Source organism: Cloeon dipterum, chromosome 3 (genome assembly GCF_949628265.1).
Source record: "Cloeon dipterum chromosome 3, ieCloDipt1.1, whole genome shotgun sequence".
In the NCBI taxonomy this organism is placed as follows: Eukaryota; Metazoa; Arthropoda; class Insecta; order Ephemeroptera; family Baetidae; genus Cloeon; species Cloeon dipterum.
Genome location: NC_088788.1, coordinates 23,010,520 through 23,026,382, shown reverse-complemented (window position 1 = coordinate 23,026,382; position 15,863 = coordinate 23,010,520). Strand labels below are relative to the sequence as shown.

The 15,863-nt window shown below is 41.8% G+C and overlaps 3 protein-coding genes across 5 annotated transcripts; 2 read left to right on the top strand and 1 right to left on the bottom strand.

Annotated features, from left to right (window-relative positions):
* Nucleotides 1-488: 488 nt before the first annotated feature.
* LOC135939940 (collagen alpha-5(IV) chain-like) lies at nucleotides 489-7,616 on the top strand. Its single transcript, XM_065484559.1, has 7 exons — nucleotides 489-684; nucleotides 739-849; nucleotides 915-1,088; nucleotides 1,148-1,316; nucleotides 1,365-1,499; nucleotides 1,864-1,998; nucleotides 2,056-7,616. Exons 1-7 carry the CDS (start codon nucleotides 526-528, stop codon nucleotides 7,491-7,493), a joined length of 6,321 nt encoding a protein of 2,106 aa, XP_065340631.1. The 5' UTR covers nucleotides 489-525; the 3' UTR covers nucleotides 7,494-7,616.
* On the bottom strand, nucleotides 7,604-11,231 carry LOC135939944 (coiled-coil domain-containing protein 102A-like). 3 transcript variants are annotated; one of them, XM_065484566.1, is made up of 10 exons: nucleotides 11,075-11,231; nucleotides 10,303-10,423; nucleotides 10,139-10,249; nucleotides 9,417-9,949; nucleotides 9,087-9,363; nucleotides 8,650-8,856; nucleotides 8,400-8,596; nucleotides 8,263-8,340; nucleotides 8,129-8,201; nucleotides 7,604-7,989 (listed from the first exon to the last, which is right to left on the bottom strand). In XM_065484566.1, the coding sequence occupies exons 2-9, from the start codon at nucleotides 10,414-10,416 to the stop codon at nucleotides 8,132-8,134; spliced, it is 1,587 nt and encodes a 528-aa protein (XP_065340638.1). In that variant the 5' UTR covers nucleotides 10,417-10,423; nucleotides 11,075-11,231; the 3' UTR covers nucleotides 7,604-7,989; nucleotides 8,129-8,131. The 3 variants fall into 3 exon arrangements, with proteins under 3 accessions (XP_065340638.1, XP_065340637.1, XP_065340639.1); XM_065484565.1 differs by lacking the exon at nucleotides 8,129-8,201; XM_065484567.1 differs by lacking the exon at nucleotides 8,129-8,201 and having other exon boundaries at nucleotides 9,138-9,363.
* A 72-nt stretch (nucleotides 11,232-11,303) lies between these two features.
* Nucleotides 11,304-15,779, top strand: LOC135939941 (uncharacterized). The gene is made up of 8 exons (XM_065484560.1): nucleotides 11,304-11,489; nucleotides 12,277-13,060; nucleotides 13,120-13,600; nucleotides 13,657-14,016; nucleotides 14,205-14,415; nucleotides 14,475-14,677; nucleotides 14,742-15,020; nucleotides 15,158-15,779. The coding sequence occupies exons 1-8, from the start codon at nucleotides 11,396-11,398 to the stop codon at nucleotides 15,458-15,460; spliced, it is 2,715 nt and encodes a 904-aa protein (XP_065340632.1). The 5' UTR covers nucleotides 11,304-11,395; the 3' UTR covers nucleotides 15,461-15,779.
* The last annotated feature ends 84 nt before the right edge of the window (nucleotides 15,780-15,863 follow it).

The following is a 15,863-nucleotide window of genomic DNA, read 5'->3' as shown; positions in this document are numbered from 1 at the left end:
ATGATTTTTGCCTAGAAATGAACAATTAGATGACACATGATGACTGCGAGTATCAGACATATAAATATTTTTTTTGTGTGCATTGATTAACATCTGACCTCCTTCACTCGGCCAAGACTTTGCTTTGATGTTTTAACTTTATCGGAGGTTGCAAAGGAGGAATAGTCATGGACAGCGAGCAAATCCTCAATCAATTGTCAGCAGTGCGTTTGATGAAATAACGAACAAGAGCTCCCCTCCCTCGACCAGCGACACAATCACTAATTGAATAATCAGAATAATTTGCTCACTTCCTGAATCCAATTCTCTTGTTAGCCGTTCAGTATTTCAACTCATAAATTCGCATATAATGCAAAAAATTTAAACGTATTTGCGATACTTAAAAATGTGTTATCCATTTTATTTTGGCTAAAAATCTGTCTGAAAATGTTGGCAAAGCACTCATCATCACAGACCGTGATGCTCGTTTGTGATAAGATGCAATATTTTTTTCGGTGAAAATTAATTTCTGGCATCCGCGAATGAATGGTCCTCTGTTATTATGTTGTGGTGCGCGACCCAAAGCGTAAGAGAAGGGGGTCGCTTGGGTCGACGGGCACCGCAGAGATCATTATGTGGCTGGAGACCATGCCGCCCAGTTTGGCACTGCTGCTTACTTTCGTCTTCGTTACTGCTCCAGCCAGGGTAAGTACAGACATTTGTAGGCTAAAATATCAATCAGCATTTGGATCTTTACAGGCACTGGAATGGCCGGATCGTCCTCGTGTCGATTTGCCTTCCCAGCCAACGGCTTCCACGCAAAAAAACCATCACGTCACTCAAATTCATTCATTGAGTGATTTTAAATACGTAAGATGCAAAAGCAACTGCATGATGTGAACTGAATGCAATAATTTAATATTTTTATCTGTTAGAAAATTACGGCCTACCGCGATGCAAAGGAGAAGACATGCTACCTGCAAAGTATAGCCTCGAGTAACAACAAGCATTACTTGGAGCTTTACAAGAATGTACTTTACGAAAAGAGAGAAACAAGAAAAATCCCTAAAACATTTTACACTGTTCCTGGGTCTTTAAGCAAATCGCAGGTTTGAAAAACCAAATAATCGATTAAATTTAAATAAACAAATCCTTAACTGTCAAATAGGTTCTACATTTGGCAGGCGCACGGGTGGCGAGTTATTGTAGAGGATTCACAACAATGATTTTACTTCCCGGCCCACCTCAGTCTATGACAAACGATTTTCCTGACTCTGCAGAGAGCCCCCCTCCTGAACCAAGTTTACCACGATATTTAAAAGAACAAATGCAGAAAAGTAATCGCATTCATACTATTTTTCACCTCGATTAATTTTAAAATTTAGGACGTCAAAAAAGAAACGCCAAAGGCAAAAGACGATATCAAGGACAAACTCAAGTACAAACAATAGCATTAGGAGGTGACCAATTAAATACTGCAGAGAGTCTGGCACAGAAAAACACTTCCCAAATTAAATTATGTGAGTATAAAATACTTTTCAAAAATTTACGGCTCAGCTTGGCGTGGATTTACTCAGGATAGAGAGCTACTGGTGAAATTTCGATAGAGAAAATTAATTACCACGTGCTCGCACTGTACAGTAGCTAAGTGAGTGAAATCAAAACCCACGTTAAGCAATTCTATAAATTTTAATATAATTAAACTACCTCCGTGTGTATTACTTTCATTTTCTGGTTTTAATACTTTACGACTTATAAAATATTTTCTTGAATTAAAAAAATGATTTTTTTATTAGAGAAAGTCTTTGTTAAATCTAATTGTTATATTCAATCACCCTGATAGTTTCTTATTCTCTTTATTCAATTATTTTTTATATATTTTAGCAACCACTAGAGGAATGAGCCAAGCTCAAAGTCAAAGTATTTACGAAGAAGATTGTGATGGTTGTGGAGACAGGCAATCAAATCGCAATGGATATTCTTGGGGACAAATTTACGACCAATCTGGACAAGACGCTGGTAATCAACCTAATTATTTTAATTATGATGGAAGCAGTAATGACAAATTTTCTTCAGGGGTTGGATTTCGACCCAATGAAATGCACACTCCTGGTAGAGGAATACCTAACAGAAGACCTTCAGGTCAAGGTTATGATCACGACAAACCATCAGGGACTGGATTAAAACCAGGTGAACTATACAGACCTGATGGTCAAAAATTTGGATCTGATGGAAGACCTGCTCAACCATGGGACATGAGCCGACCTATTGATGGTGGAATAAGACCAGGATTAATACACGGACCAGACGGCCAAAACTATGGAACTGACGGAAGACCTGTCATTCAGCAGACACCAATAGGAGGTGGAGTGAGACCAGCAATCGGATCCAACAACAGACAGGTTGGCCAGGCGGGAGTGACACAACAAAATCATGAAAGTGGACTGAGAACAGGAGGTAACAATGAACCAGGTAGACAAATCTATGGACCCGGAGGAAGACATTTTGGTCAAGGAGAAACAACTGGACCCACTGATGATAGTAAATTTAGACCAGGAGAATCTTATGGACAAGGAAGTTATGGCACTGATGGAATACCTGTAAGCCCTACAATACAAGAACCATTTGGACCAGGTGGATTATATAGACCTGGCCAAATTGACGTGTCTGACAGAAGACCTAATGGTCAGCGAGGGGAAGCTACAGATAATCTTGGAAGTGGACTTAAACCAGGAGATATAAACGGTCAAGGTGGACAAATTTACGGGACAGGAGGCAAAACATATCAACCAGATAGAGGACCTATCGGTCAGGGAAGCGGGACATATAGTCCTGGATTATCATCAGGACCAGGTGGCCAAATCCATGGAACTGACGGGAGGCCTTCTAGTCCAGACATTAAGCAGGGACAACCTCAAATTACTGATGTGGGAGAAATAAGACCTGGAGAAACATATCGGCCCGGTGGAAATCTAGTTGGGCTAGGAGAGCAGAGAGAACCTACAGGAACGGAATTAGGACCTTCAAGACCATATGATCAACATAAACTAGATTCGAATTACAAACCAATTTGCTATTGGCATTGCGCACCAGGAGCAACACCACCACCAAGTAAGCCAATTTTTCCAGGTTCTACCAACATTCAACCTGGTAGGCAGGTGTATATCCCTGCTGGCAGGCCTATACAACCAGTAGTGAATGGAGTAAGACCTGGAGAAACATATAGGCCTGGCGGACATATTTACGGCCCTGGTGGACAAAGTTACGGCCCTGATGGCAGACCGATTTCAACAGGTACTGGTGGACTGCAACCTGGCGGACAAATTTTCGGCCCTGGTGGACAAAGTTACGGCCCTGGTGGACAAAATTACGGCCCTGATGGCAGACCGATTTCAACAGGTACTGGAGGATTACGACCTGGAGAAACATTCGGCCCTGGCGGACAAAGTTATGGCCCTGATGGCAGACCGATTTCAACAGGTACTGGTGGACTGCAACCTGGCGGACAAAGTTACGGCCATGATGGACAAAGTTACGGCCCTGATGGCAGACCGATTTCAACAGGAACTGGTGGACTGCAACCTGGTGGACATATTTACGGCCCTGGTGGACAAAGTTACGGCCCTGATGGCAGACCGATTTCAACAGGTACTGGAGGATTACGACCTGGAGAAAAATTCGGCCCTGGCGGACAAAGTTATGGCCCTGATAGAAGACCGACTTCAACAGGAACTGGTGGACTGCAACCTGGCGGACAAATTTACAGCTATGATGGACAAAGTTACGGCCCTGATGGCAGACCGATTTCAACAGGAACTGGTGGACTGCAACCTGGCGGACATATTTACGGCCCTGGTGGACAAAGTTACGGCCCTGATGGCAGACCGATTTCAACAGGAACTGGTGGACTGCAACCTGGTGGACATATTTACGGCCCTGGTGGACAAAGTTACGGCCCTAATGGCAGACCGATTTCAACAGGTACTGGAGGATTACGACCTGGAGAAAAATTCGGCCCTGGCGGACAAAGTTATGGCCCTGATGGAAGACCGACTTCAACAGGAACTGGTGGACTACTGCAACCTGGCGGACAAATTTACAGCCCTGGTGGACAAAGTTACGGCCATGATGGTAGACCAATTCCAACGGTACTGCGACCTGGAGAAACATATGGGCCTGGCGGACAAATTTACGGCCCTGGTGGACAAAGTTACGGCCCTGATGGTAGACCTATTAAAACAGGACTGCGACCTGGAGAAACATATGGGCCTGGTGGACAAAATTACGGCCCTGATGGCAGACCAATTACAACAGGAACTGGAGGATTGCGAACTGGAGAAACACACAGCCCTGGTGGACAAAGTTACGGTCCTGATGGTAGACCAATTACAACAGGACTGCGACCTGGAGAAACATATGGGCCTGGCGGACAAATATATGGTCCTGATGGCAGACCAATATCATCGGGAATCGGAGGATTGCGACCTGGAGAAACATACGGCACTGGTGGACAAAGTTACGGGCCTGATGGTAGACTTATTCAAACAGGACTGCGACCTGGAGAAACATATGGGCCTGGTGGACAAATTTACGGCCCTGGTGGCAGACCAATTACAACAGGAACTGGAGGATTGCGACCTGGAGAAACACACAGCCCTGGTGGACAAAGTTACGGTCCTGATGGTAGACCAATTACAACAGGACTGCGACCTGGAGAAACATATGGGCCTAGCGGACAAATATATGGTCCTGATGGCAGACCAATATCATCGGGAACCGGAGGATTGCGACCTGGAGAAACACACGGCCCTGGTGGACAAAGTTACGGTCCTGATGGTAGACCAACTCCAACAGAACCTGGAGGATTGCAACCTGGAGGAACATACAGCCCTGGTGGACAAAGTTATGGTCCTGATGGTAGACCTATTCCAACAGGACTGCGACCTGGAGAAACATATGGGCCTGGTGGACAAAGTTACAGGCCTGATGGTAGACCTATTCAAACAGGATTGCGACCTGGAGAAACACACGGCCCTGGTGGACCAAGTTACGGCCCTGGTGGCAGACCAACTCCAACAGGAACTGGAGGATTGCAACCTGGAGGAACATACAGCCCTGGTGGACAAAGTTATGGTCCTGATGGTAGACCTATTCCGACAGGACTGCGACCTGGAGAAACATATGGGCCTGGTGGACAAATATATGGTCCTGATGGCAGACCAATACCATCGGAAACCGGAGGATTGCGACCTGGAGAAACATACGGCCCTGGTGGACAAAGTTACGGGCCTGATGGTAGACCTATTCAAACAGGATTGCGACCTGGAGAAACACACGGCCCTGGTGGAAAAAGTTACGGCCCTGATGGCAGACCAACTTCAATAGGTATTGGAGGATTGCAACCTGGAGGAACATACAGCCCTGGTGGACAAAGTTACGGCCCTGATGGCAGACCAATTACAACAGGTACAGGAGGACTGAGGCCTGGAGAAACATATGGACCTGGTGGACAATTGTACGGACCTGATGGCAGACCAGTTTCTTCACTAGTTGGCGGACAAATCTCTAGTCTGAGCACGCATGGTTTCGGAGTCGGTGGTAAGCCAATTTATGGCCCTGATGGTAGGCCGATTACGCCAGGTTCAGGAGGAACGTTTGGACCGGGTGGTCAATCGTATGGGCCAGTTTCATTTACATCTAATAATGGAAATGGGGCTCAGCAATATTCACCTGAGGATCTTGGAGAAAATGATGGGCATTCCCAAGTTAAGACAAGTATTTCGCAGCAGAATAACGAAACTATTGCTTCGTCATCTTCACAAGGCAGTTATGGTGGAGGGAAAACACAAACCAGCGTATCTGGAAGCTACAAAGGAAGTGGATCTTTTTCTGCTCAAGCACAAACGATAGACACCAAAAGAGGAGCTCAAAGTCAAGTTGTCGGTGGTGACGATGGAGCTTCTAGTTCTGCTCAAGCATTCGGTGGCAAAGGACAGTCGCAGTCTCAAGTAAGTCTTTCACCAGAGACAGGCCTTACATCTGCAAACTCACAAACTACAGGCAGTGGCTACAGTACTCAAAGTGAAATTCATGCAAGTGAAACAGGGGGCAATTCTGTTGCTCAGGCAACAGGTGTTGGAAAAACCTCAAGCCAAGCGCAAGTGAAATTTAAGCCTTATCAAAACGGACGTGAAAGCGATAGCCAGCGAATTCCATTCCTAGGAAGCGGTTCAGCTTCAGCTCAGACAGGTCCTCGGACAGGAATATCTCAAAGTGAAATATTTGGGTCGTTCAAATATGGTATCTCGTATACTGGTGCGGCACAAGCTTCGTCAGGGTCAAAGATTGATCGTGAAAAAGATGGCTTAGCTCCGTTTAAAGAGTTAGTCTTCAATTCTACCGATGTAAAATCGAATACAACATACGTTGCCAAACCTGCAGAACAGTCTCCTGTACAAACTGAAGAAACGGTATCCACAACTCAAAAATATGATGAAGATTACGGATCTAGCGTTGAAGATGACGACGACGATGAAGATATTGCTTCTACAGGTGTACCCCAAACCGCCCAAACCCTTGATAGAGGCGACCAGCCATCAACACACTTAAATACTAACGAGGACCTTGTCACAGCTCAGAGCCAACATGGAAATCCACAACTCTACCCATATGTCACTCAAGTGGATTTGCCTCCAGATGCACTTGAGTCTGGCTATCTCCGACAACGACAAGAAGATAAAAATAGCCACATAAGACCTCAATCTGCTTTTTCAATGAATAACTTCAAACAAGAACAATACCAAAGCAGTTTCAACCAGCAGCCATATCAAAGACAAGTGGTTACTGTGGGTAAACCAACAAACACGATAGCAAGAGCTCCAAATAGTCAAAGAAAAGGAAATTATGGAAATCCTGCACAGAGCCAAAGCGTGATACTGGGAGACATAAGCAACATGGGAGTGCGCGTCATGCAAGATGCAGATGGGATAGGTTTATCTTCTGGAGATGTCTACAAATCAGATCAGTCTGTGCCAGGAAAATCAGGATATCAGATTCCACCAGGCTTCCGAGGAAGAGTAGTGGGCGTAAATGGAGACTACGCGCAAGCATCTAACAACCAAGGTGGACAAGCACAGACGCAGACGGTTATTCTGACTCCGGGGCCAGGAAAATATGAGTACAAGGGACCAGAAAATAGGAAGTCAGCTGACGTAGATTATGACGAGTATGGACCGGAGGATGATAGTGATGAAGAACAGGACACACATCCACCTAATAGCAATCATCAAAACTATGGCAGGGCATTTCAAGCACCACCTGCTAGTTTTGTATCTGTAACCCAAAAAGTGTCAAGTCAAGCACCATATTCACCCCCTAAAGAGTTTGAGCATACATATTTTACAAAAGCCTCAAAATGTGGGTACACAACATATTCTTGTCAATTGATCGATGGCTCAAATGGGAGAGCTAAAGTTTGCAAACCAAAAGTTACTAAAAATGGAAATTGTGAATAGCCAATATCTATAGGTCAGCGCTTTGTGTTTTAGGAAAATTTGGCAGCTGGATTGTTTCACACAAGAAATGGTTAAGTAGCATATTCATCAGAAATAAACATTTCAAGATATTTCTTAATATAATACTGACTGGTTTTATTTAAGTGGTTTAGTCATCAATAAAGCTCAAGGAATGAAAAGATAGTAAATATTACAAGGAATGTGATGAAACACATTTAAATGCACAATTAATTAAAATAAATAAATGCATTTGCATGTTTTCACAATCTCATTTCAAATAAGAGCGATAGTAAAATGAACCCCTGGACATACCAATGGGCATTTGAATAATTTTTTGACATTACAGTTAAGAAATAAATGAATGACACGTTACCTTAAAATGTAATCTATTGCTACTAGGACGAGTTAGAATTCATTGAGGTCATCATCGCTGGGCTCCTCTTGCATCAAGTCTTTAGTACGTTGACTCAAAATTCCAGACGTTGAGGTTCGGCACCTTCAAAACAATTAAACATATTTAATATCACAAACTTACTTTCATTTGTTTTGATTACAAAAAATTAAGTTAATAAACCTACGCATGCAATATAAATAATAATTATGTGCGTCTAATTTAAAAGTCTTAATGGTCTTACACGTCAAGGGGTGGGCGAAGGTGTGTTAGAGGGAGGTGGAGCTGAAGGCTCGTCTAATTGTGGTCTATCGTCACTGTATGGTAATGAGAACATATATATTATTTTATTTTGATCCAAGCTGTGTCAATCTTTACCTGATTTCTAAATGCCTAACTTGGACTTGCATACTTTCAATTTGCTCCTGAAGTTCTTCGTTGGATCTCTGCAGCTTTCTTCAGGTAAATACAATACAAAATGATTTTTAGTTTTTTTTCACATCCTTAATAAATACCTTATGTTATTAGATGCTGTGTCTGCTTCATCTTCGGCAGTGGCCAACTCTTTTTTCAACTCTTCTACCCTGGTTCTTAACCTTTTTACTTCTGCTTCGTATTGCTCAGCTCTCCGAATGGCATGAGAAAGCTCTGTTGATTTATCTTGCAAGACTTTTTTTAATTTTGTGTGCGAATGCTTCAAATCTGTAAGCTCCTGGGCAAGCAAAAATATGAAAAAATAATTCTAAAAGGAAATAGAGGAAATACCTTTCCACGATCCGACAGTTCTTGCTGGACTTGTCGCAGCTCTGCATCTGCAGAAGGCATTGGCCGCCCTCTGCGTTCTAGCCTTTCTTGCAGATCTCTGATTTCGGCCCTTAACTTTTTGTTTTCTCTTTCTAAGCTCAATTTTTCGGTTTCCAAACGCTCTCGTTTTCCCCACTCAGATGCATTTTCGGCCTGAAGACGTTCAAGCTAAACAAAATAATAATATATTTGAGTGGTCAATAAAGTTTTTGATCTAGCTAAATATCTTTATTATTACCAAATCAATTTAAAAACATCTATCAAACAATAGGAACCCATGCAAAACAGCAAAAATCACCTAATCAAATCACACAGGTGCGGAGTGAATAGTGTTTGTTAATGAGGATATCAGATTGTTAGTACAGACAGTTTTTAGACAGACCAATGAAGAGCCACACCTCAAATTTAGAACCAAGACCAGGAGATAAATTGGAAGCAATAGCTCCAACCTCAGCTCGAAGACCAGCGAGCCTTCTATCCAGCGAATCTCGCTGCGCTGCTTCATCTCGCCGGTCGATCTGAGCCATGTGCGCTGCTTGCTGTTGATTGGCTTGTAGATTGATCAATTCTTTAGCTGCTTCGTGGCGTTGCAATTGTAGATCTTCGGCTGCTCCTTTAGCATCTGCCAGTTCAAGCTGTGCCTTATCAAGAGACGATTTTAGCTGGTTCTTTTCTCTGAAATTCGTAAATTTAAAACCAATGTCAAATCCACTGCACAAATTACATACTCTCTTTCAGCCTGTAGCATTTTTTGAGATTCGTCTAATCGTAATTGAAGCATGGCCATCTTCTGATGCAGATACTCAAGGTCACCGCTAAGCTCATCCTCATTGTCTCCGCTGTCTAGAGCCTCGCCAACCTTGCTAATACTGTCGTTCTCTTCGATCTCGTCACCATCTATTGCACTTTCCTTGCCGCAGTTGAACCTCTCAATAGCATGCTTAGGCACGGCGCCTTGCAACACATACTCTTCGACGGCAAACTCCTTCTCCATCACACTGTCCAGCTCACTGTCTTCCTGGTTAGTCCGAAGAAGATTGTACACATCCGCACTGACGATCTCGCTCTTTTTCTCCCCACCCCCTTCCCAGTCTCTTAGGATCAGTTGCTGCATTCTGTCCAGCTCATCACGCAGTTTCATGTTGATTGATTCCAGCTCCAGTTTGTCTCGTTTGTACGAGTTGGTGTCTTTAAGGGCAACTTCTAATTTAGACCGAAGTACTTTAGCTTCTTCCCGCGACTTATTTCGCTCATTCCGCACCTGGAAATTATTTTCGTGAACATAAATTATCCTGCAATTTTATATCTCTGTGTTAACAATGTATTATTTTTTAGTGAAATGCGATTCATTAAAAAGATCTCCAAGAAAATAATTAAATTATTGTTGTTATGTACTTGAAGTTATTTGGGATTTTGCATCAATATAAAATATGTCTGAAGAAAAACGCACCTTGCTCCATTTTTCTCTCCAGTTTGCTGTACAATCCGACCACCATCTCATAGTTTTCTCCATTTGAGCAGCTCTGGCTCGCGCTTCCTCAAGTTCTCTTTGTCTGTTTGCCTAAATGAATTTTGTCAATGACTCCAAATTTCGTAGAATAAAATTTTAATTACTTCTCGAGCATCCCACTCTGTATCAAATCTACTAGATCCAAGAGTATTTGAGTCATGGTGTGTGTCCCGGTGCCGTCGAGAGGAGGTGCCACCGCCAGAATTTGATTGAGCCATGGTTTTTCTGCAAGTCCAATCCAATTTAAAAATTAAAATGCATTAAATTTAACGAGGTATTTTTTATTAGTTGCGAGATTATGATAATGATCTCTGAATCTATTTAAGAATAATTTATTCGAATCTATTTTACCAAGATATATTTAATAAATTTAATATTGCAATACATAATCGGGTCACTTAAATAAATGTTATCTCGTTTTCCCCAGGAAATGCAATGAAAAGAGAAGTCAGGATTGTGCGACATAATGTATTTGTTACTTTAATTTCATAACGTTCATCTAAAATGAATTTATTCGTATGGTTTAACAAATTGTTTTATAAAATCTGAGACCTTAAGCTGACACAATAGTTTCCAATCTATGTTCTACCAAAAATCGACAGGAACTGTGTATGATATTGATGATTGGCGAGCAAAAAAATGAAAACAAGATGGTACATGCATTAATTGGGTATAAAGTTGCATAAACTTGCAAACAGATAATCGGCAGTGAATGCATAACTAAATAGACTGATATAATAATGACTCATTAAGCGTCCTCGTACTTATTGTGACACAATTAGTGGTCACTTAACAAAAGTTTTTTGTCTATCCTGAACGAAATTTTACACGGGGATGGGTGCTATTAATTGAGTCACAACCATTATTCAAACCTACCCTTTGTTCAAACTTTTAGTCACATTTCTGTAAAATGGCCTGCAAGCTAAATCAAGCTCCAAAACTTTTTTAAAACTGGAAAAATGGAGAAAATGTGTGATCCGGCAAAATCGGCGAAAGTGTCAAGGCAGCTGATTTAGTTGTTTTTGTTGTAAAATAAGATCATCAGAGCCATCTGTTGGCACGAGCTAGTCTCCTCCGCAAAAGGAGGCGCGGCCCTGTTTGGTGTTTGCCGGTAAAACATTATGGCGTCGTAAACACCAAAGATGTGCACGTGCTAATCGTTTTTCCGCGCTCTTTTCATTTACTTCGACTATTACAATGGAGTTTGACACAACTGTTCTCGAGATTCAGAAAAAAATCCGTGGACTCAACAATGAGTTTGGAAACCTACAAGAGGTTGAAATCACAGCAGGTAAAAAGGACATGTTCTGGTCTTCATTAAATGGGTTTCACGGGTTTCACCTGAAGGACAAACCAAAAACCGAGAAATTTAATGATCTTACTCGGAGTGTATGTATCAAACTTCACTATCAATGTTATGTAATTATAAAATACATATATATATACTTGTAGGTGCATATATTATGCACCTACTTGAATTAAGTGTTCCGTGACGTCACAATATAATAAGGGCTGGCTGAAATTTGTTAATATAACAGTTCCAAATTACGTATGTATGTACATAATATGGTAAAGTTACTTACAGTTTCTGCCGGGTTACACATCTCGCCAGTTCTTATGAGAACCCTGAGAATCCCATATAAAAGTAGGGGCGGCGAAAACTGTTATTTTTCCATACACATGAACACGTATGATGTATGATTATGTATACTGTATTATAATTATGTATTTTGTATTTAATGCATTAATACATCATATATATACATATATGTAATATGTTTGCTTTCATTATAAAATATCATACATATATATGTATCTACATTTTATTATTATTATTTTTTACTTCTCACTAGTTTATCAAAGATTTTGTTACTTTCAAGAAATACATTCATAGAAGGCATTATCCCTCTGTCTCAGCCGCCGAAATAAAAACAATCAGTGAATGTTAAATTCCAAATTTATATTGCCTGGCTTGAGTCCAATTAGGTATTTTATTCTTACATTCATATTCATAGGATATATCTCATAAATGACCTGCTATCTAATTTGTAATATTATTATTTTGGTTTGTTGCACAGAACAACTGGCGCCTTGTTTGGAAAAGTGGAGGTGTTTCACTCAAAAGCTGGATGATGAACAGAAAAGGAAAATTCAGCTCTACCTAGTCTTGAACGCAAATTTCTCGTTCCATGACGTTGTGGAAGTCTCTGATGATGTCGCCCACCTAGCTGACACTGCCCCGTTACTAAGCACCAAATTTTTGGTGAATTTAGTCCGTGGATGCGACCTGTTGTCTTATGCCTATGAGACTATGAGTTTTGCGGATCCTGTTCTTGCAATCCACTATGTGGAGGCCCTCCTTCAAGAGAGACATCAAATTTCTGCCCTTGAGTACCTTGAAGAGTTTTTTTCTGTGATCCACTCAATGTTTGCCCAACTGAGCAACTGCCAAAAACCAAATATCGTGCGCCGATTGGCATCAGAATTCATCAAGCTACTTGATTCCCTACCTGAACACCTTTACTCCAAGTTGGCTAATCTAAACAGCAATGATAAATTGAAGGTAGCAGGGGTTCTGGCCAAGAAGCTGATCGAGCTTGTGCTGTTTTGCATGCAGTCCATGCATGAGCCATCCAAAGATCTGAAGGAATATTACCTGAAAGACATGTACCCAAATTTCGACTACAGTCAGTGGTCAGAGAGCAAGGATTTGGACCTATTGAATTGCTTTGAAAGAGCTGTCAATGAGTGCCAGAACAACATGAAGGCTGTTGATTTGGAAAGATGGATGAGATGGGTTGAAGTGGAAGGACAAACTGAGGGCAAATCTTTGCAGATGGAAATTGGAGAAGCTGCTTACAGGTATTATATCACGATTTGTATTTAATTTAATATTTATAAATATTTGTTATGAGTTACAGGTGTGTCCAGTTTGAGCCTAAGCCAAACAAATGCGTGATGCATCTCTCTGCTATCCTTTCCGGATTTAAAATGAAGCCTGTCACTGAAATCGATTTGGCTGATTTGGGAAAAGTGATCAGTAAATTGGAAAATGCTGAAACTCACAACAAGGAGTGGCTTCTGGCCCTTTTGAAAAAGGAAGGATGCCTGAAGGAGGAAAGAACCATGGTCCTAATAGCTCAGCACTCTACTATGTGGGACTTGGATGTTGTTTCAGCTCTTATTCAGTTAGCTAGAAACAACAATTACGGAACCTCAGAAAGGATCAACGCACTTGCAATGGAGGCTTTCAAAGCTTTAAATGTGCAAGATCAAAAGTCTGTGATTTGCTCCTTCTTCGAAGAAAATGGGGTTAATGAATACTTTAAGCTGCCAAATTTTGAAACAGAAGTCACAACTACTTTGAACATGTCCTCCTATGTAGAGCAGCTGAAGGAAAAGGTAGTTTTTTCAATCTCAACATTAATATCAGATAGCTCTAATTGTTGTATTTGCAGTGGTTGCCACAGTATCTCTTTTTGAGCCTGCAGTCTCCAAAAGGGCTTGTGGAAAAGTCAGTTTCAACTGGAATTTCTACTCGAGGACAAGGCAGCCTCATTGCCATAGCCCTGTCAGAGGTGTCTAGTCTCTGCTATTTGCCTTTTAAAGGCTCCACACTTCTCTTGGATTCTCTTAAAACGGCAATGAAGAACATAGATCCAACAAAATCCCACCTTGCACACTTTATCAAGCAGTTGGAAGAGAAGAAGCTTATCACATCTGTCACTTTTTTGAAACAATGCCTGCTCCCAGCCCTCAAGTCTGACCTTAGCTCATATCGAATCCCACAACTGCTTCTGTGGATCCAATTATTGAAGGTGAGAATTTAATTTTAAAATATATTGCGATTTTAAAGATAAGATTAAATTGGTCTAGGCATCATTCCACAAATTTGCAGGTAAAATTGGAAAAACCTTCTTAGCAAAATATGTTTAGATAATCCCTGTATCTTTTTAATATTGAGAGTAATAAATTCTCAATAATTAACTCTTTCACTTTCGCACAGCTCATATTGATGGCTGAGAGGCCAGAACTGGTTGATTTGGAGGGAAAGATCAGCTTAGCTGTACTGCTGGCAGTACTTGCTGAAATCCTCCAGCGTGCCTCATGGGTGCTAGGAAAGTTCAAACATGCTGAATCTCTACTGCGAGCTGAGACCGTTCACTTAGTTCGGAGTCTGGCACTCAAATACGCAAACAGCGTCGCCAACCCTGAAGGTGAGATCCGTGTTTAATTAAATGTTTTCTATTCATTACCTGCTAATTGGTGGTTTTAGACAAGGAGTTGTTGTGGCTCCAATCGGGGCTGTTAAGACTGACGTCCCACAACCGGGCTCACTTCAGTGCCATTTGGACTCGCTTCAACCAGGCTGTACCTTCCATGAACATGGGATCCCTGCTTCTGAGTAAAGACGCCATGTATCAGCAGAGTGGAATGCCACCAGGAGGTCCAGATCAACTCCTCAGTCCGCTCCTTATTGTGAGTCTCGTGTTTGTTTGATGAGTCTTTAAATTGAATATATGCTTCTCGTCTATTTATTCAGCTTCTGCCATCCTGCTGCACCCCTGAGTGGCGTCTTCTCATCACAAGCCTTGCCAAAGTCCTTTCTACCTACAACACTACTGACCAGGAGCCGGAGGAAGCTGACGAGCGAGAGGAAATCAAAATGCTGCCTGACGCCATTCGGTTGGTGGTGACAGCACTGATGCTGCAAGCGCTGATGCTCAGTCAGCAGCAGCCTCCAGATGACGCGAACTACAGCAATGAGTGTGCACTCGCTTGCTTGGAGAACAGTATCAGAAACCTTGGAATCATCATGAAGGTAAAAATATTTTATTTGTAATATAATTTCTACCCATGATTTTTCTTCCTGTCTCCGTTTATTTTTTTCTGCATCTAGTGCGGTAATTCTTTGTTATACAGCTAAATCCACAAATAAATATCTGTTGTTTGCTGCAGGAGGAGTGGCTACCAAAGCTGAATGACGTGTCTGATGTGGAAAATGGAGCAGGAGTAGTTCGCCAAGTGGCCCTCCTGCTGCGCTCCTTGCCATCAGCAATTGCATCCAGTTGCTCTTTGGCGCTGAGCGGGGTGCTGCAAGAGGCACATGAAGTGCTTCTGCTGCAAGCAGGCATGCAGACTGACTTGGCCACCTGGTGTGCCCAAGAATTAGCTCTCAGCCTAGCGCTTCTGCCGAGCAGGGAGGCAAGGCAGGCCTTGGCCAGAAAACTCCTGATTGAGCCAGCACTCACCCAAATTTAAACAGGCCTGCGTTTTTTACTGCTCAAGAGTCAGTATTACTGCATTCCGTGACCTTAATTTGCTCAGAATTTAACCTTATTCTGCCATTTCATACCATATCACAAGTAAAGGCTTTTTATTTTGATCTGATCACTCACCCCAAGAGACTTAAATTTTGATTAAACATATGTATTAACGCATTATGTCACATCTCAAAATACTCTAATAATGTAATAGAGGATAATCAAAATGTATCATCAATAGTCAGTGGATATAGAAAATGAACTGTCAATCACAGGAAACTTGAAATTAAATAAAGTTGAGTTGCCTAAAGTTGAAATTAATCTTGGTTTCTGTCCATTCGATCCACACCCACACTGAAGAAAAAAAAACGAATGCAAACCTAATGAAAATCAGACCTGTC